Raw genomic sequence first — 21,388 nt, forward strand, 5'->3', positions numbered from 1 at the left:
GGGGAGACCGCGAGCCCGGGTTACCGCGAGCCGGGGAGGGGAGACCGCGAGCCCGGGTTCCCGCGAGCCGGGGAGGGGAGACCGCGAGCCCGGGTTCCCGCGAGCCAGGGAGGGGAGACCGCGAGCCCGGGTTCCTGCGAGTCGGGGAGGGGAGACCGCGAGCCCGGGTTACCGCCAGCAGGGGTGGGGGGACCGTGAGCCTGGGTTTTCTGCGAGCCCGGGTGGGGAGACCGCGCAGTCAGGGGGTCCGTGTGCTGTTGGGGGACCGGGCGCGGAGGGGGGACCGCATGCCGAAGGGGGATTGTGCGCCCGCGGGGGTTCTGTGTCTGTGTGTGGGGGGTGGATCGTGCACCGCGGGGGTTCTGTGTGCTGGGGGCGGGGGGTGTGGATCGTGCACCGCGGGGCTTCTGTGTGCCTGGAGGGGGGATCATGCGCCGTGGGGGGACCTCCGAGGAGGAGGCTGCCGCAGGGGGTGGGGACCACTGGGGGGCGGGATGAAGCAGGCAGTTGCGGGGCGTGAGTGATTTCAGCTACCAGCCACCACGCGTTAGAGCAGCTGGCAGCTCCTTAACCTTCCGAAGGAAGTCCAGCTGCTGTCCTGACGCCGGGGGTCAGCTGGAGAGGCAGAGGGGCTTCTCGGGTGGAATCCGGACTTTGGAAGCAGAGACGCCTGAGTCTAAGTCCCGGCCTCTGCCGCTGGCTGTGTGACCTCGGGCAAGTCATTTCACCTGTGTCAATGTCTCTCTTCTGCAAAAAGGCGATAATCCTCGCCTTGCAGAGGTGTTGTAAATATTACAGGAAATGAGAGGTGCCAGTTGACTAGGCACTTGGCGCCTAGATTATAATAACCGGAAGGTGTTCCTGGGAGTAGCCTTATCTAGTTCAGCAACCTTGGTAGAGGATTACACCTTTTCATAGAACTCTAACATGAAACAGCCACCCAGAGTCTGGTGTCCTTTTTCTCTGAAGGAGGGGACGTTTCTTGGACCTTAAAGCCCCCTGTGACGCGGACTTATCAGTGTGCCGCAGGGGCCCGAAGCCAGATCATCCGTGAACACGAGGCCAGATGGCAGAGGCTATCGCTGAGTGCAAGGCTAATTATGTGCAGTATCTTGCACGCGGACTTTGTACTTGTCCCTCTTCTGTACCTGACAGTTGTTGTTTATAAAGGGCACCTTTGTAAAATTAACTTGCTTAATTAGTAGTTGCTCACGTATAGGAACGCAATGGATTTTTAGAATCTTGTTTTCAGCAAGCTTCTTGAATTCTTTTTAATTCCGTGTCTGTGGATTCCATCTTAATTGTATCTAGGTGATCGTGTCATCTGCATGTGGCAGTTTTGTGCCTTCTTTTCCAGTCATGTTGCTTATTTCTTTTTCTTTTGTTACCACGCCTGCTAAGATCTGTTGAAGTGGTGATTTCAAGCATCACTGTTTGGTTCTGATCTCAAAAGAAACTCTTCTAATACTTCATTAGTAGGAGTGATGTTTTCAGGAGATTTTTATTAGATGTCCTTTATCACGTCAAAGAAGTCTATTCTGTCCTCAGTTGTGAGGGGCTTTTGTTGGTTTTGTTTTTACAATTGTGAGAGGGTCTTGATTTTCAGACAAGAGAAAAGATATAAACAGTGTAAGGAATGTCTGTGTATAAACAGTGTAAAGAAATAACTTTAAACAGCTCCTGGGCTGACTTTTGGGTCTTCATTGTCACTGAAGTTGTTGAGCCTCAGAACCCAACAGCCTTGCTTTCAACTCCCAGCACGTCTGCCTTCTAACTGTGTGACTGTGATAATCAGTAATTTTTTTTTTGAGGAAGATTAGCCCTGAGCTAACTGCTGCCAATCCTCCTCTTTTTGCTGAGGAAGACTGGCCCTGAGCTAACATTCACGCCCATCTTCCTCTACTTTATATGTGGGACGCCCACCACAGCATAGCTTGACAAGCAGCGCATAGGTCTGTAACCAGGATCCAAACCGGTGAAGCCCCGGCCGCCAAAGCAGAACGTGCACACTTAACTGCTGCGCCACCGGGCCGGCCCCTATAATTAGTAATTTTAACTCGTCCTTTTTATAAAATGGAGCCAGTGATAGGCCGCTTATAGAATTCTTAGTACTGGTGAAGAAAATGAATTCTGTGCACCTATCACATATGGTGTGGACGTTCAGTAAACCTCTTGTTTGGATCCTAACTTGTCAGTGGGATTACGGGACATTGTTTCAGCTGCTGGATTACAGTTCAGTTTCAGCAGATGCTTACTGAGCATCTGTGATCTGCCAGATCTCGACATAGTGCTGGGGTGGCAGTGTGAGTCAGTCAGCCTCAGGGTCTGTGGGAGGACATACGTCTCGGCCTGCAAACTACTGAAATCCAGGGCAGAATGGACTCTGGCATCCGAAGCATGCACAATGTGATAAAAACATCACGGAGGGAGAGGTAAATTGGAGAAGGTGGTATGCTGTTGTCACATTTCTCTATTGTGAAGACTGAGCAGAAGAAGAGAACTGAGGGGGGACTGTGCAGTGAGGTGGGCTGCGTGAGCCTGCCAGTGTCTGAAAGGTCCTTCCACCAGAAGGTGGCGGGGGCCCTGGAGGTCTCGAGGTGCCTCAGGATTCCAGGGGGGATGACGCCGCCATAGCTCCAGTTTTTAGGCGAGGAATTGAGGAGCATACCACAGAGAGGGCGTGGAGCACAGTGAGAGCAGGACGGGTTGGGGAAGCTAAGCTGAGGTGCTGTAGCCCAGAGCTTGCAGCGGGCCCTTTGAACGGGGAAATCGAGTCTCTCTCCTGGAGTGGCTGAATGTCAGGCCTGGCAAGGAATGGGGAAAGGCTGGAGATTGCCCTGGGTGACATTAGAGAAGAGATAGTGGGTAAAACGGGAAGAAGTGTGCAGTCACTCTGGGTGAGGATTTAACCAGTGTTTGGTCCTCCTCCGAGGGTTGACAGCTGATGAGAAGGACCTTCCTAGGACTGTCACGCCTCGAGTAACTGAACCCAAACTTCCGGTCCTGTGGAGCCGTGCTGCCTTGGTCCAACGTAGCTTTTTGGTGTGATAGCTTCAAAACATCTGACAAAGCCCCTGAAGTTGCTCTCCAGCACGAGGGTGGGCTCTCTTCCCATAAGGGTCCTGACCTCTGGGGTCCATCACTTTCCCGTCTGTGGGGCCATGTTGGGTGGCTGAGCTGCTTTGGGGAACATCTCTGTCCCTTTGTGCTCTCGGTCTTGTTCCTCCTTCCTTTTTCTTACCCTTCTCTGTTGGACCATGTAGAATACTTAACTCAGTGGTGGACAGATGCCCTGCGGCCTGGGCATCCACTGGGCCCTCAGGGGCACCTCTCAGTTTCCTGGATAGGCAGGTGACGCAGCAGCTTGGTTCAGAGTGGCACCAGTGTGTGTTAGCAGATGAAGAGGAGATGCTGATGGGTTTTTTACTGCCTAGCTGGTGAAAACAGACATTTATTCTTTTCAAGACAGGCAAAAGCTAAGACTTCACTCACTAGCCCTGTGGGACAGAACTAAAATTGTAGTTTTTCATTCTTGATGTCATTTCTTCTTCCTGATTCCTTTTCTCTTAAAATTGCTCAGGCCTCACAAGCTAACGCTGATCAGGTTTCACTGGACTTGCTTTAACTGGAGATATCTGGATGCTAATTTATTCTTAATCCATTACTGAAATTAAGGCTTGAAGTCAGGAGTTCGTTCCCATGTAAAGGGCCGTGGCTCAGGAAGCCAGTCAGTGGCCAGGGCTTCGTTGCCAGAAAAGCAATTAAAGAAGGCTATGGCAGCCAGACTTGTTCTCCTGCTCCTCACAATGAGGAATTCGCTTTCCAGCACACCTCGTTCATACCTCTGTGTGCAAATGTGCCATAAATGGAAGTTTGCACAATGGTACCTGCCCTAAGTAGGTGAGATGTGCTTTCTATATTGGTTTCCTTTCCTTTTCAAAAAGTAATAAAGTGTTGGTGCATGGCTGGCCACCTGTAATTGGCGGTCACTGCTGTAGCTGAATTGTGGGGCTGCTTGTGCAGACACCACCCCCACACTCCCCCAAAGCGTCCAGCAGTATCGGAAGCAGCAGCGCAGTCTCTCGGCCTTGGACTCCCTAGCCTGTAGCATGCTGGAAAGGGTGTACGTAAGTGAAGCGGTTTTCTTGCCACCTGGGAAAATGGTTCAGCCATATAACTACGGGCGGGGAGAAGAAGGGTCCCTGCCCTGAGTCAGACAGCAGAGCGAAGGAGCGGGGGCTTGGCCAAGGCAGTGCCAAGGGCATACTTATAGATGAGAGGAAACAGATCTTCACATTTTTTTTTCTTTTATACAATTTCAGTGTGAGTTCCCTTTTATCTGGGGATGTAAAACCCAAATTGTGGCTTTAATCTTGTATTTCGAATAACATATTTGCCAGCAATAGTGCAGAAGAGCATGATGAGCTTTGGGGCACGGACGCCTGGGTTTATATCCTGGTCTGGCCGGGTGAGTGCCCTTGGGCTGGTCCCTGGCTACTGACGGACACGAGGGGATTCTCCAGGACAGGGCCTCGTGATTGCAGTGTGAGATGGTGACTGACGTGCGGGTGCCAGGCGCACGGTGGCTGCCCATCCTGCGAATCGTGGCGTGCCTTGTCAGGCTGGGTGCCTGCTGCCTGCCACTCCACCTCTTTGCACCTGCCAGGCCGTGGGCGAGGGCTCAACCTGCAAATCTCACTTTGTTCATCTGTAAAGTGTACGTGGGAATCATAACAGAATCACCTCAGATCTCGAATTGGGCACGTTTTTAAATCTCTCTGGACATCTGTTAAATGGGGTAATAACTGTGCTTACATTAGTTTTTACTTATTAGAAAGTATCAAAGAGAATAAAATATCAAACACCCATTTAGCCTCCTCCCAGAATTTCTTCATGGTTGCCTTTGTAGGTTTTCAAAAAATAGCTTTAGAGCCAGCCCTGATGGCCTGGAGGTTAAAGTTTGGCGCACTTCCACTTCAGTGGCCTGGGTTCAGTTCCTGGGCATGGAACCACACCACTCACCCGTCAGTAGCCATGCTGTGACGGCAGCTCACATAGCAGAACTAGACGGACTTACAAGCAGAATATATAGCTATGTCCTGGGGCTTTAAGGGGAAAAAAAAAAGAGAGAGGAAGATTAGCAACAGATGTTAGAGTGAATTTTTCTCAGGGAAAAAAAAGCTTTATTTTTCTTCTAATAATAGGTATAATATTGCCCACTTGAAAAATAGAGGCATAAAGAAGAGCAGAAAGATCGGTTATAGTGTGACCACTTGGGAATGGTCACTGTTAATATTTGTTTTATAATCCTTCTGTATGTTTGCCCATTCATACACCAAATGTTTGTGTGTGTAAATATAGGACAGATGAAATTGCATCAAGCACCGTTTAGAAACTTTCTCCCACTTAACAATATATGGGCATCTTTCCATGTAATAATTGTGGTTGTTCAGTGTCAGTAAATTATTATTATATTTTTAAAGATTGGCACCTGGGCTAACATCTGTTGCCAGTCTTTTTTTTTCCTTCTTCTCCCCAAAGCCCCCCAGTACATAGTTGTATATTCTAGTTGTAGGTCCTTCTGGCTCTGCTGTGTGTGATGCTGCCTCAGCATGGCTTGATGAAGTGCGTAGGTCTGTGCCCAGGATCCGAACTGGGCAAAGCCATGGGCCACTGATATAGAGCGTGCAAACTTAACCACTCAGCCATGGGACTGGCCCTCAGTAAATTATTGTGACCGTTTATTTAACCAACTTTCTACTGATGGAATCTTTTTTTTTTCTTCTTTGAGGAAGATTAGCCCTGAGCTAACATCTGCTGCCAATCTTCCTCTTTTTTGCTGAGGAAGACTGGCCCTGAGCTAACATCCACACCCATCTTCCTCTACTTCATATGTGGGATGCATGGCTTGACAAGCAGTGCATAGGCCCGTAACCAGGATCCAAACCAGCAAAGCCCAGACCGCTGAAGCGGAACGTGCGCACTTAACCACTGCACCACCGGGCCGGCCCCTACTGATGGACATGTAAATCATTGTCAGTCTGTTGTTATAATATACTATGATGAATGCTCTTGTCCATAGGTGTCTGAGTATTTTAGGATAAACACCTAGATGTTGAATTACTAGATCAAAAAGATTTCTGAAACGTACCTTCAAAACAACCAGTTTGGGTCAGCGTCGTCATTTTTTCCAACCTCTTATAAATGCCAGAAAGGCAAAAAAATATTTACAATTTTAATTTGTGTTTCTTTTCTTTTTCCGCTGAGGAAGATTAGCTCTGAGCTGACATCTCTGCCAGTCTTCATCTATTTTTTAGTATTTGGGCCACCAGCACAGCATGGGCGCTAATGGAGTGGTGTAAGGTCCGTGCCCGGGAACTGAACCCTGGTTGCGGAAGCAGAGCGTGCCTAACTTAACCACTAGGCCACTGGGGCTGGCTAACTTGTGTTCCTTTGACTAAAGGCTGAATATATTTTCCATGTTCAGTTCAGACTACTAATGTTTCCTATACGCACTGTCCGTCCATACCCGTTGCCCGTTTCCTCATGGAGTTCTTAATCCTTATTCACTTAAACTCGGTATATCCAGGTTTATATTTTCAGGATTGTGAGTTTATGATGTCATAAAATTGTCTGAGTTTATTGAGCTCTTAGAGAAGTTTTAAAAATCTGACATAGTCAAGCTTGTCTCTTGCGACCTCTGCTTTTTGGCTCTAAGAGAGCGTTCCCACCCCAAAAGTATAAAAGCTTATTAAATTTTAAAATATTTCTTTGGATGTTTTTATCTCACTTAAAAATGTTATCTGTTCACAGTTTGTACCCGTTTGGAATTTGTTTTGTAATAAAGATCTGAGGAAGAGCACCTTAGGTTTTCCTTCAAATATGCAGTCAGTCGCTGTGGCGTGCTCTCGTTCTCTCCTGTGCCTTGATTGCGATGCCCTGCACCCTGCACTGCCTGGAGGCCTGCTCCCCTCTCGTGGTGGGCTTTCTGCCTGCCCTCTTCTGCGGGCAGGCCCTGGAGGACAGGACGTAGGGGTGCTCAGTGGATTCAGACGGTGGGAAGTTGCGTGTGAAACGCCCAGTGCGGGGCTGGGCGCACAGTCAGACCTCAGTCAGTGCAGCTGTCACCTCTCTCAGACGCTAACAGGATGAGCTTGGTCAGGTTGGATTATTATGCATGGTTAGTTCTCGCATCTCTTTTTTTTATTTGTTTGATTTACACATATCTGCTATCTCAAAAGGACTTAAGGCCCCTTGGCCTGGTGGCAAAACTCACGTGCTCTGATAGCAGCCAGACTTGTGTTTGAGTCCCAGCTTTGCCTGTTAGTTACCTTCTGGACACGGCAGTTTCTCATCTGTAAACTGGGATCATATTTGCCTCACCTGGGGTGAGGACTAAACGAGATGACACACATGAAGGTTTTTTGCTCCATGCTGGTGCACTAGCGATGACCGTCACTTCCTAAATTATGATGGGAGCTTAAAACAATAGTACACATATTACAAAGGGAAATTACTCATTTTCTCTAGGTGTTGAAAGATGTTCTGGGTAACTAGGATAAATTAATTATTATAAACGAGCACTAAACTGAGTTTTCTCAACTTCCCTAGCTGCTTAAGAGGGATGGGGGAGCCAGGAGGATGGCGGGTTCGATTGCTGTGTGTTTTGGGTGATAAATAGAAGGACTTGGGTTCTTTGGAGAAAAAGACTTCCCTGAAGTGTGAGAGGTGTCGTGTGAACTGTTCTGTGGAGGAGGTTGGATGATTCGATGGCCACTGTTGGCAGAGGCCTCAGTTGGAACTGCTCCGGTGTCAGGTGGGTGGAAGTTGAATCTTTGCGCTGAGGTCTGCTGGCCCGGCACCCAGGGCAGGGTCGCACTCCGTGGAGCCCTGGTTCCTCATCTGTGAAGGGAAGACAACTTTAGTCGGGGAGAGGGTGTGAGAAGAGATGAGAAGGTGTCTGAAGTCTTGCACCTGAAACATAGTAGATGCTTGATAAACGCTGGCTGCTCTGGTTGAAACTGTGCCGAGCGCTTGCCAAGAGGCAGTAATGGTCTTCACACGGAGGCCTCATGTGTTGCCCTGAAGCACTTGGCACTGAGTCCTAAACAATGAAGGCGTTTCTTTTCGGATTTAGGGTGATGCTAGAGTATTCTCTCATTCGTCCACTTGTTGGTTCATTCAGCAGCTGCACAAACCAGGCGTAAGCCTGCCCTGCTGACACTTACGGTCTTGTGGGAGAGGCAGTCACTACTCAGAGCATCACAGAAAAAGTGCGACCAGCGCTTGAAGGAACTGCTTGGTCCACATGGTGGGACCAGCAGCGGTGATGGCGGTCCTGTCAGACTAGTATTTCTTTAATTCCTCATTGTATTTTTATAGCGTTCCTAATATTGTTGAGTAAAGACAGATGGTGGATCAGAGGGGACATTTTAACTTGTGAGGGAAAGTTTATTAAAACAATTTTTATAGGAAAAAAAATTTTCTTTTTACAGATCTCCAGGGGTGGCGTTGGGAACCATTTCTCAGAGAGAGTGTTTTAAATGATGGTTGCAGTTTCAGGCTGAACCACAAAAGCCTATTTAAAACCCATTGTAGACAAAGTTCTTTGAGTTTGCAACAAAGTAAAGAATAATATTGATGGTCACTGGCACGAGGGTGGTTAGATGCTTTATGATTAATCCTAAACTGTAGCGATGTGTCATGGACTCTTACACACGCTATGTTGCTCACTAAAGAAAGGTTAGAGTATTTTTAGAACATTACTCATTCAACCACTGAAGTGGAGTGAGGCCCTTGGGTAGCAGTCCTCAGTGTCGACGTGGTTTGCTTTGGCTTGCACATGTGGCGCCCTCGGGACCATGCGCTCACCTGGGAGCACCTGGTTCTGGAGGTCTCCTGGGCATCTGTCGTTGCCCCCGGACCTTGTCCCCCGCCCCCCCCAGAGTGACTGCCCCCTTCAGGTTGCCTGGCTCTTCGGATAGTGCCAAGAACCAGGTTGAGGCAGATTGGAATTTCCCAGAGAGCTTTTACCGAGAGGAAGAAATGAAAGCCGGGAGCCGTGGCCCACGAGCAGACGACACATTTCCAGAGAACAGCTCTGTGACTCCACGGTTGGCTGCATTCCTTGTAAGGCCTGTCCTTCCCCCACCCTGTCTGGGGAGCCTGCCCAGGGCTTTATCCGGCCTCTTCTCGTCTCTCCTTTCCTCTTCATGCCGGGGTGGGAGGCGCCGGCCGAACTTGCCAAGGGCGTGAGGAACCCAAGCGAAAGTCCCTCTTTAGGGTGTGGGCAGCCTCCTGCTGGCCTGGGAGTTGTGGCTTGTGGTTGTGTCCTCTGTCCCCTCTCCAGGAGAAAGGGAAGGGGTCCCTTCCCAGGCTGGGAGCCACGAGGCCCTGAGGGTGCAAACTTGGAGGCTTTGAGAGGGGCTGGCCCCACAAGCAGGGGTGGGGGCTCTCGCTGATGTCAGCGTTCACCATGAAGTGTTCTCTGAGCCCGCTGCGCTCTGGACCAACGTTTATTATCGCCCTGGAACACCCTAGTGGCGCCAGCTAACTCTCGAGCACAGACACTCCTGGTTCCAAAGTGTACCGATAAGGACGTTTCTCCTAGCTAGAGATTGTGCACACCTGCTGGCCTCTGCCCAGGTCTGGGACCCCTAAAGGGCAGCCCTCTTCTTCCCTGTCCTGTCACATTTCACTTCCTTGTGCCCTTGCAAACCCGGAGAGCTCACGAGCTGACTTTGAGTTGTTAGCGGGGGGTTCAGGAGTGAGAACTGGGACGGCTGAAGGTGTCCGTGTGAGGCCCGCCCTCCATCCAGGTTCTTCTTGGCTCTGTCCTTGAGCTGGACGTGGGAGTGAATGTTCCTGTGTCGTGGCGTTCAGCCAGACTAACATCCCTTTCTCTGGGAACTGTGGCTGGGGTTCGTTCTGTTTTCTTGCTCACAGTTGGCTGGTGGGTTGCCCGGGTCTAGCCCTGCCATCCTGTCGATAGTGTGTGGTGGTTTTCCTTTATCTCCAGCTGGCAGAAGCAGATGTTCCTGTCTGCATTCTTAGCGTGTCATTCTGAGAATGCCTCCATTCATTTCACCAAAAAGGCTGCTGAGATTGTGTTTAACGTAGTTCTGTCAACTCAGACGGCCAGACACGAGACCCGCCTGTACAGGCAACAGGTAGATTCACTGAGTGGCAGCCGACTGTCCTGGTGTCAGCAGGAGAGTACTGGTCCGACAACATCTGCTTTCTGGTCTGTGCCCTGCTGAGCCAGCAGAATCCGTCCTCCTCCTACCCGTGGGAAAGCAAAGGCTGGGAGAGACACATGCCTGGGTCGCAGTCGTGCTCGGCCACTGCCTGACCAAGGGTCCCTGACAAGTTGCTCAACCCAACCCTGTTTCCTCTTTACAAGAACATCTAGAAGCATAAAGGAGCTGAGGTCCATACCTGGCTTGGTCCCAGGTGTGGCATGGAAGGACTGGACAATCCTAAGCTGTTTTTGTCACTTTCTTTTGCCTTCATAGTTTCTGGCTGATGCCCAATGTAATGAAAACAGAATTCTGAAAGGAAAATAGAGCCTGGTGGCTTTGAATACTGACGCTCACTTTGAGGTTCTGGAAAGAGCTGTATAATAACCTTGTGGTGTTTGGTGGCAAATCTTTAAATATCCAAGTCCCACTAAGACGTGGGTGCTGGTTTGCGGGGCTCACTTCCTGGAGGAGCGCCCCCACTCAAACCTCACAGCAGTCTGGGACACGAGTGTGGGTCGCGGCAGAGCGGCCGCTTCAGAGAACCTGAATCTTTTGGTTCACTTGCCGGTAACCAAAGCTGCTTAATTTCAGTGCCCTGCTATTCGTTTGTTCAATGACTCTATCGTTTCGATTTTTCTTAAGGAACATTTAAGTCACCCAGGAGTCATGCAGATCTTTTTGTTTTGAAGGTCATATCACTCATAATAAGATGTAGTGGAAGGAACACTGTCTGGGGGCGGGGGCGGTGACAGGAAGTGCTGTGCCCCTTCTGGGAAGTCTTGCTGCTCCCTCGCCTCTCAGTATTTTCAGTGTAGCTCCTGTTCCTCCCCTAGACTCAGCCCCCAGACCTGTCTTGGTGGCATCATGTCACCCAGGCTCCCAGTCGATGACTCAGAGTAGGTGGGAGGAGGAAGCGTGAGTTACTCTCTCCCCTCAGTTTCCAAGGTGACTTCCGGCTCCAAATTCTGTGATTTATTACGTGTCATCTGTGGTCAGGGATGTTGTTGTTGGGCTGATGGTATAAGCTGGCGCCAAGACAATTGTGTTTGTACTTGTTGCAGAGCAGACATGCGATAGAAGTGGAGGAAGAGGCAGGGGCGTGGGGGTGGGGGCTGAGGCTGCAGAGTTCTCGTCTACCTGTTAGATTGCAGACCTGTGGGCCTGACCTAATGTGTTAGTCAGTTTTTTGAAAATTCAGTTCCGTGTGCTTAAGTATTTAGAAAATAGTAGAAATGAAGAGCTTTTCTGAACAATTATGCTTGTCTGCTTGCTTTCCACACTGGTCACCAGGTAAACTTGCCTGGTGATTGCTCATTTCCTCCTTTGATCTGTTCCTCATGGCCCAGATGAACAGACAGAGGCGGTAGGTGCTGAGATGGCGTGTAGGTTTGGCCCTGGGGCACATATTGGGCTCACGTCTTAAATGCAAGCCAATGCTGTCAGGCCTTATCAGGATGTCTGATTTCTGATTCCCAGCTCAGAGCCCCTGCGTGGTAGGCGGCCTGTGTGATGAGCCTGGAGAAGCGGTTGTCATGGCAGCTGGTGCATCGTGAGCTCATATCACGTCAGGGATAGGCGTCGGTGGGGCCCCCTGTTTGTTGGGCCTACAGGCGTGGTGCCATCTGTAGGGCCGTCCCTGGTGGAGGAACGTCACACCTGCCCACCCTCCACGCCACCATAGGGACCAGGGAGCTTTTGTGATGTTATCAGGAACGGAGGCGCAGTCTTCTCTGCTTGGAGATGAAGCCAGTCTGTCCCTGTACAGCTGGCGGCTCTCAAGTGTTCGGAGTCAAGACGCCCTTTGTCAGTCTGGTGAAGCTTCTGGATGGATCTCTTTCCAGAATGATGCTTTTCAAAGCACAGAACAGAATACGTAGGATGACAAAGAAAACCGGCCATACTGAAATACAGTTGTCAACATACTAGAACAAGTGTCTGACACGGTAATAAAGGAGTCCTTTATCACATGCAGTGACAGAACCAGCAGTGGGTCTGGTAAATATCATGATTTTGAAGGAGCAATGAGTTTAAAATGTACTTTGCGGTATCTGTAACGGCTGTCATGTGACCTGGGATTCCTGTGTTTTCCGCGAGTCCTGTTTATCTCTATTAGGGCTCTGGTTTGTTGTTTATGTTCATGATGGCAGGAAGCACTGCATTTCACTTACAGTTTAGTCCAGACCCTCTGAATTCTCTGTGTGGATCCCAGGCTGAGATCTCCTCCCTCTTGGGTACATGGGGGACCCCCCCCTTCCCCCAGCATTGGGCTTCTCTGGGCTCCAAATGGTGGGCAGGTGCCTTACCAACAGGGCCACTGTCCCAGAGCACTCGACCTGGTCAAGACTGTTTCTGGGACAGCTAGTGGCTGGACTTGTGCCTCAGGAAACCAGACCAGCTGCCCAGACGAAGGCAATGGCAGGGGGGTGGGGCGGGCAGGACAGAGGACAGAGAGACAGATACGTGCTATCCTGGTGGCAACCCTGTGAACTCCAGATTTGCCTGCCATGTTTTGTGTGTCTAGCCTTCATCCTGAAGGAGAGATGGGCCTTAGAGTTCACCTGTTTCTCAAGGGAGGCCAGCACATCAAAAAGAGAAAATCATAGAATCCTGGTGTAAACCAGTATGGAAGGTTGGGGGGGGGGGGGTTGAGGGAAGCGTTGGGAGGGAGGCTGAGACTTGGGGAGCAGTATCTGGTTCCTGTTGGGCCTGGCCTCCCACATGCAGTGTTTCCCAGGTTATTTCCCATCCCTGTGGGCATTTGGATGGCTCCTGGCTAGGTGCTGGCAATGACAGAGATGTGTACGGATAGTCCTTGTCCTGGAAGGCACGTGTGGTGTGATTACCTGGGCAACGGGCAGGTGACTGAATCCCAGTCTTGTGGTTGATAGAACCCAGGACACTCCAAGGCCTGGTTCACTCTGTGGGAGAATCAGGAGAGGGCGGTCCCCAAGCCAAGCCTTGAAATGACGGCCTGCCAATAACCTGTTGGGCTGGGTAGCCAGGATGAGGAGGAAGGTGAGGACGGGACTGTGAATGCCCTTCTCGTTGGCCCTGTGATGGGTGGGGCTCAGTGGGGACCGGGAGGTCTGTAAGCTTGTGTTCTGTGGATTGTGAAGCCCAGAGTCAGGGCTCAGGACCCTAGTCCTGTGCCTCTTTGTGCCCAAGCCTGGCTCGGGCCCTGTGCTGCTTGCGGGCAGGGTCTCTGTATGGCCTGGATCTGTGCCTCTGGATGTGGGTCAGATTGAGCAGGTTAATTAGTCAGCGAGTCAATTGGTCTAAAGGCCGAGAGGCTGCAGGTGTGAGAGCTGGAGTCTGACCCAGCGAGGGGTGGAGGGGGATTTTGAGGCCTGTGTTTTCAGTGTGTGAGTGGAAGGGTGGGCAAGGAGGGTGCATTGAGAAGGTGTGCAAGCCCCCTGGCAGGCCAGGGCAGGGCTGGTGGGCGCGCAATGGGAGACGCGTGGTGAGGGTCCTCCTGTGCACCGAGTGCCTCCGGCTGGTCCTCTGCTTCCTCTCCTAGGAGGTAAAGATGTTCCTACACAGGTCTTCGCACAGCGTTTATTTTTTAAAATGAAAATTTGGAAACTTGAAATGGCATCAGTAGGAGATGACTCAGTAAATAATGCAGTCGTTAAAGATATGTTTTAAGAATGTTGTGTATGAATAATGTAATGTTAAACAAAAGAAGCCAGGGTGTGAATTTTCCTGGTTCCACGTTAGCACATGTGCACGTGTATGGAAAACCACCGACATTGTAGCAAGGATTATGTCTGAGTGATGCATTATAGGTGATTTTTATTTTCGTTGTGTTTTTCTATATCTTCTGTAATAAGCATGTGTTTTGAGAATCAGAGAAAATACTATCCTGTGTGAAAGCAGTCCCCCAGTCGGTGTCTACCATCATGGGTAGAGAAGTGAGATGCCCTCCTCCGGTGGAGTATCACCCACAGGTGCCGCTTTAGGAAGGGCTCCGTGACCTGTCGTTATGCAAAGAAGGCAGGTGAGGAGCCCAGGGTCGGGGACAGCCCCACCCACCAGTTCTCAGTTACCTGGTAGGTCCATAACAAGAGATGTGCATGCAAAATGTTCTAGAAGGGAGCCACCTAACTTCCTTCTCTTGGAGGGTTGTTAGCCAAGCGTGAGGTTGCTGTTGTCATGGGGACCTGCTAATGTAGCCAACTGTGTCCCTGGGCCCCTCACACCCTCTCCTGCGGGAGGACAGAAACACATGCTCTGCTCCTGCTGCAGTGCTCGCCCGTGCAGTAAATGGTCTCAGAATAGCCCCTTGGCTCCTCCGTTCAGTGGTGCGGGCCTCCTGATTCCAAGTAGGAGAGAGGAAAGGTGATGCGTGGTTTTAACTTGTGTCTGTGTGTCCGAACCAGATGTCCTTCTAGGCTTAGGGTGTTACTCTCCCAGGAGCCTGAAACGGGGTTGTGCTTTAACCCAGTAAGCTCTGCACAGTAGGCCCTGCCTGGTCTTGCCGAACCCACCTGCAGCGCACCCACCAGGGCATGGCGGGCCGGAGGGCCTCTTGGCTGCTCCCCTGCACCTATCCGGTGCCAGGAGGTGTTTTCCCAGCCACTTCACTGGTGGGCTGTGAGGCTGGAGGCTGTGGTCCTTCTAGGCTCTTCTAGGCTTTTCTTGGCGCTAGGCCTACCTTCTGAGGGTACTTGGGTAGCCCACGTGGGGGGACCTTCCCAGCATCTCTCAGAAGCTCCCTGGGGACCCACCTGACACCTGGCAGCCCCGAGCTGTCTGTGTCCTACTTGCCTGTCTTTCCAATGGGGTTAAGAGGCTATTTTCCCCCCACCATCCTGGAGGTAAGTTGAATATAAGCAGTAGTCCCTAGGGAAGTTCTCAGCAGGGCCGCTGTCGGCAGTTTCTCATCGTGCAGGACTGACCGGCAGGACTGAACCGATGGGCGCTGAATTTCTGCAGCACCTCCTCCTCCCTCCCCCGCCCCCGGGCACCTCACCTTTTTGAGAACCTCTGGCAAGCCCTCATTTTTCTCTTCTGGTCACCTCGGTTTCTTATGGTGTGTACCGGCCCTTCCCTGTCTCCCGCCCTTACTTAGGGGGAGGGCTGGGATGAGAACACCACTCGGGGAGGGGCTTGCCCTCCGTATTCCTGGGGGAGGGGGCTGCCAAGAGATGGCGAATGGGGACAGGCGTCACACAGCCCAGCTCTGGGACCCTCTTCTGAAAAGTCGGTGACATTGTGAACCCCAGGGGGTGGATTTCTTTAGGAGGACCAGCGCTGTCCTTTAGAAGCCTTACTTACAACATCATGACAAGCTCACCTCCCATGGCATCTCTTGGAAACAACGCAACTTTTGGTTGCTATGACCTGGTTACTCATACTGATTACTCATACCAGTTACTCATACAGGAAGTCGATGACTCATCTCTTTGTGTCTCCCTTTCACTGATGGAGATGTGGCTCTGAAAAGGGAATTTTTAAACATGTGCTGAGTGATCAGCAATTCAGCAAACACTCGGTGCCTACTTTGTACCTGACACTGTGCTCGATTCCTGGGCTCGGGAACCTCTGCCCGCTGAACTCACTCTGGTCAGGATGCCAGGCCGATGGATGTGTTGTTGAAGCGCTGAGGGGCTGTGCTGGCAGCTGCCGTGGACGAGTCATTTCCCCCCAGCACAGCTGAGGTCTCTTCCAGCTATGACAATCCATTGTTCCCAGATGAAAAAGAAGGATTGGCTTTCCCATTCCCGAGGGTTTTGCCTCCCCATTGCAGATGCAAAACTAACACAGATACAGCGGGAAATCCGTTCCAAACAACCCTGGTTGATGAGCGGCCAGATGGGATCACATGTTGCCTATGATCAGGGGAGGAAATGCAGGCTGTGGTATCTGGGGATAGCTTTCATGAGGAAGAAGCTGAATTTCTCTGTGCAGGATGGAGAAGTGTGGGGGAACCTTGAAGGTGGGGAGAATCGCTTGGCCCAGCACAGGCTGGCCAGCATGGCGGTGGCTGGGAGATGAGGCGGAGTCTGAGATGCAGGGGAGGGCAGCCAGAGCCACAGCTGGTTCATCTGACGCCAGCCCAGTGGCGTCTCCTTGGTGAAGTCTTCCCAGATGCCCCATCTTGGGCTGTTACTTGGCTTTGGTTTATTCGGCAGATGTCGACAGCACCTGCTGTTGGGAGCCCGAGGTGAAGGTGGTCGACCAGGAGCTTGTGCTGGGGGGACAAGAACCGTGCACCTCAGAAGCGTGTGCCCACCAAGCCCTCTGCCTCGGTGGGCTCTCCGTGTCTGAGTCCTCCCCTCCTCATTTTTTCCCGCTGATACCCTGCCCTGTCTCATAGCTGCTATCACACACTCAGTTCCTGCTGCACAGCACCAGTCAGGGAAGTGGGCTGTGGAAAGGGATGCTTGGAGAACTGATTTTCAGGTGGCGCTGCAATTCATTTTCAGAATCGTGTGTCAACCGTGGTGAAGACGTGTGTGCCCATTCATCTCTTCTTTGGCCTCTTACCACATTGCTTTCCATCTCGGTACATTCTCTACCTGCGGGGCCGCGAGCTAACCTCCAGGGAGAGTGGCCTGCCCTCTTCCTGCCACTGTGCTCCTTTCTCGCATGTGTGGAATTCTGTGCACCTTCTGCTGTCCTTGATCCCCTCCGGTGTTTGTGACTCTTCCTGCTTGTTTTGACAGTTTACACTTGGGACTCCCTGTGAAGGATAAAAATAGATCTAAGGAGTCTCTGGGGACCGAGGGCAGAGTTTTCATCTTCTTCAGGGGGAGGGTTCCTTCCTGAAGGTATAGAGCTGGAGGGTCCTCTCCCTGTTTCCTCTGCTTGGAAAACTGTTAGAGCTTTAACTTGTGATTTTGTGTGCCATGTGCCTTCCCACGAACTCTTAGTATTTTCATTATTAAAAGCTAGAAACAAAATCTTATGAGATGATATATTTTATGAATGTATTACCATTGCACTTTTTCCATTGCTTTTATTAATACGGGTTAGTAACGCAAACTGGTGGACCATTTTCCTTGTTTCCCATGGCAAATTTTTGTTGAAGCAATAGGTATTAAGGAGATAGGAAAAATAGGCTCAACCTGAGAAATGAGCCCTAGGCCTAATCTGTGCCAGTTGGGCAGATCAGAGGTGAAACCATCAGCGTCCAGCTGGGGATTGATGGCTGGCTGTCAAGTGGGGCACCTCTGTCCATCTGGGTCTTGGACGGCTTCACTTTTCAAAGGCGGCACCTTTGTTCTTAGCTGTGAGGCGTAATTAAGAAACGTGAAAGCACTTTGTAAACTGGGGACCCCTTCAGTGCAGCCAGTGCCCTCACTCCTCTAATTGTCCGTGGGGGCCAGATGTCTGTGGCTCTACGACTGGACATTTCCTTGGACACAAATGTCACTCCTTGTGGTTTAACTTTGTCCCTACATTTGCAAGATTCCGCTTGCTGGATGGGGGTCCACCTGAGAACAGGGTCCATGTGTTAGAGGGCACTCGGGGCTGAGCATGTAGAGCGGCACCCATCCTCAGGGAGTGGGCTGAGCTGAGCCGGACAGCGGTGTCCACTCCTGGCCGTGGTCAGGTTCCGTAGTGCGAGGGATCACATGTGACCTGCTGAGCTTGTGAGAATTGAACACACCTAATCCATTTGATGACTTGTGCCTGGACATTCTCTTGGGAAGTGACATGTGAGCTCCTTGAGAACACTGTTTATCTTTGTATCCTTGGTCCCTGGCACACTGCCCAGCACGTAAGGGGCACACGAGCGTGCTTGTTGAAGGCGTGGAGTGTGTGAAAGTCTGTAAATGTGTCATCTATGAAATCATAGTAGCATAGTGGAGAGAGACTTCAAAGTCTCCAGATGGTATAACTCAGTGAGATTAATAACCTTTAAAGCGTATTCGTTTTGTCATAGAAAGAAAACAAAATTTTAAAAAATAAACAAACCACAAATAATTAAGAGACTCTCTTGAGTTTTTCTAGGTCAGAAACACAGTAAGAACAGCTTATATTATTTTTAGTAGAGTACTTTTTGTTTCCAGTGAATGTCAATGGGATTTGAAGTACATGGAATTTTTTTTAAATGAGGATTTTTTTTTTTAAACAAAGACATTTGAGTTAAAATTAAAAGTATTCCGTTATAGGAAAAATATTTAATTGGGTTTTTCCTGAAGCCACCATTTGAATCTTACTAATGGAATTACTGAAAATCTGAGCTGGGGTGAAGTTCCCTTCTACTGTCTATGAAAAAGCACTCCTTATAAATGAAGGTTTAAATAGTAATAAAGGAAGGATGAAGCCTTGGCAGTTTGGGCCGCTTTCATTACATGAGTCCTATCCCTTTGGCCTTGTCTCCTTTGCTGGTAATACACAGTGCCCCATCTTTTCAACCTCTCATATGCAAAGAAAGAGAACAGAAATGTACATGGCAATTATGGTAGCCAATGAGTTATTATAAAGCATTTTAAGTAAAGAATTGGCTTAGTGTTGGGGCTAGCCCCGTGGCTTAGTGGTTAAGTTCGGCACGCTCTGCTTCAGTGGCCTGGGTTCATTCAGTTCCCAGCCCAGACCTACAGCACTCGTCAGTGGCTGTGCTGTGGCAGTGACCCACATACGAAATGGTATGTAGAAGACTGGCACAGATGCTAGCTCAGGGCTGATTGTACTCAAGCAAAAAAAGAGGAAGATTGGCAGCAGATGTTAACTCCGGGTGACTCTTCCTCAGCAAAGAAAAAAAAGAATTGACTTAATGTTAAGACACCTCCTTTGTGGAAATGCGATATTGGTTTATTGCAGCAAAGGGTTTCCAGGGACCAGAGAGATTGCATAGATAGTTGAGTGCCTGTGGTGACCCACATACAGCTTTCAGAAGCCCCTGGAAGAGGGGTTTACATGCAGGAAGTGGTACTCAAGGTGAGGTGTGGCAAGGTGCCTGCGTGAGCGTTGATGTCCCTTTGTGACTTTGGCGGCCACTGTAAGGGATACTTTCTGAGTGCCTTTCGGAACCTTCCTCTACCTGTCTGAACTTCAACTTTCTCAAATAGAAGTGGAGGGGGGTTTGAGCAGATGTTTCTGGGCTCTTATTGTGCATCAGGGGCTCTCTCAGATGCTAGGGCAGTTGGACATCTCAGTCCTCAAGCTGCTCACGGTCCAACTGGGGAGACAGGTAGCCAAATGTGGTTACGGCACTGTGTGGCACGTTCATTCTGGGAATGTGACTCAAGCGAGCGGGAGACTGGAGGAGTCAGGGACTCGATGAATCCAGAAGGGTTCCTGGGCAGGAGCCGACGTGTGCAGGGGCTCTGAAGAGCGAAGGCTGGCTATTGGGGGAGGTCTCAGAGCGACAGAAGATCAGGCTGAGGCCAGGTTGTGGAGACTTGCGAGTAACTGAGTGTCGGAGCCCTGTGCTGGGGAGCCACTGAGGCATTCGGACAGGGTGAGATCAGACGTCTGGCCTGAGGTGTGGAAAATGGGTAAGGGGTGCCTGGAAACTGAGACCCTGCCTCCAGGGTGAATGGAGAGATCAGGTAAAACACTGAGGCTCGTTGTGCAGTTGGCCATGAAGAATGTGTGGGAAGCGTCTTGACAGTGGGTAGACACGGCCTCATTGATGGAGACAGGAGCTTGGGGAAAAGCAGCTTGACTATGGATGCAGAGTTTGAACTGTCTGTGAGCCTACAGTAAGAAATGAAGAGGGCCAGGTAGAGAAAATCCAACTTTTCAAGGATCTGGGCAGAGCAAGGAGAGGACCAGAGAGGGAACAGTTGAAAAAAGGAGTACATAGTGCAGTGTCACATGCCACCGAGTGGCAGAGGAGGGGTGCACGGCGCCTGGCGGTTAGAAGGTCTCTGAGATGAGGTGGACCTGGATGGGGATGGGGTCTGGGCTTCAGGTTGTCCACGGGAACGTGTGAACATAAGGGAGGAGGAAGAGCAGTGGGCAGGGGGAGAATGGAAGTACCAGAGGGGGCATGTGATGGCGCAGGGTCCAAGGGAGGTGGCGACGGCAGGTCGTGCACAGGAGGTGCTTCCAGCCCGCCGCCCAGACTCCACCCTGAGCGAGGCTGCTCACAGGCGCACTCTGGGAAAGCCATTTATCTCCCTGGGTAATAGGTGTTCTCTTTGCATTCACAGTGCTCGCGCCTCCTGCACCGCCACCACCGCCCATCCAAGGATATGCCTTCAAGCCTCCGCCTAGACCCGACTTCGGGACCTCCGGGAGAACAATCAAATTACAGGCCAACTTCTTTGAAATGGACATTCCAAAAATTGACATCTATCATTATGAATTGGATATCAAACCAGAGAAATGCCCGAGGAGAGTTAACAGGTATTCTGTTTCGTCCTTTATTGATCTTGATTGACTTATGTGGGTTATCTACACACACCAACAGAATATTCTTAACTAGTTATCAACCCTTGGAGTCTCAGCAGATCCTTCTGACTTTTTTCCCCAGGAAGTTTCCGTTGCATTTATTTTTTGTGAAATGTTTTGTGTATTTCGTTGTATCTCAATACAATCGTAGGTGTACAATTCAGTGAGTTTTGACAAGCTCATATAAATGCCTGTCACCCTAGAATGTTGCCTCATGCCCTCTTCCAGTCGGTCCCCAGCCCCCTAAAGTCAGTCTCTGATTTGTGTCACAGTAGATTTGTTTCCTGCCCAAAGAAATTCAGTTGTACAGCCCAGGAGACAGTCTCTCCTTCATCCCGCTTCTTTGACTCAGCATGTTTTTGAGATTGCCCTGTATCGTTGTGTGTATTAACAGCTTCTCATTTTTATTGCTGAGGAATATTTTATGAAATGGATATTTCATAATTCATTTATTCATCCTCTTGTTAGATGCTTGGGCTGTCTAGGCTCTGCTATTATGAATAAAGCTGCTGTGAACATTTTTCTTCACGTCTTTTTTATAGACACGTTTACATTTCTCCTAGATAAATACCTAGGAGTGAAACTGCGGGATCGAAGGGTAGATATAGGTTTAGCTGCACAAGAAACCACCAAATAGTTTTCCAAAGTGGTTGTCCCATCTCACTCTCCCATCAGTGGTGGTCATACCATGTCACTCTCCCATCAGTGGTGGTCATACCATGTCACTCTCCCATCAGTGGTGGTCATACCATGTCACTCTCCCATCAGTGGTGGTCATACCATGTCACTCTCCCATC

General features: G+C 50.2%; 1 protein-coding gene across 4 annotated transcripts in view; it reads left to right on the plus strand.

Moving 5' to 3' along the window:
- AGO2 (argonaute RISC catalytic component 2) overlaps window positions 1-21,388 on the plus strand; it is a 117,217-nt gene that overhangs the window by 36,680 nt on the left and 59,149 nt on the right. For 2 of the 4 annotated variants that reach the window (XM_046642058.1, XM_046642057.1), the window contains exon 2: window positions 20,351-20,546. In XM_046642058.1, coding sequence (XP_046498014.1) covers window positions 20,351-20,546 — 196 coding nt within the window. Of the gene's footprint in view, window positions 1-9,035; window positions 9,130-19,716; window positions 19,745-20,350; window positions 20,547-21,388 lie in introns of those variants that run through there. The other 2 variants (XM_046642060.1, XM_046642059.1) reach the window with 2 other exon arrangements.

Source organism: Equus quagga, chromosome 16, assembly GCF_021613505.1.
Source record: "Equus quagga isolate Etosha38 chromosome 16, UCLA_HA_Equagga_1.0, whole genome shotgun sequence".
Lineage (NCBI taxonomy): Eukaryota > Metazoa > Chordata > Mammalia > Perissodactyla > Equidae > Equus > Equus quagga.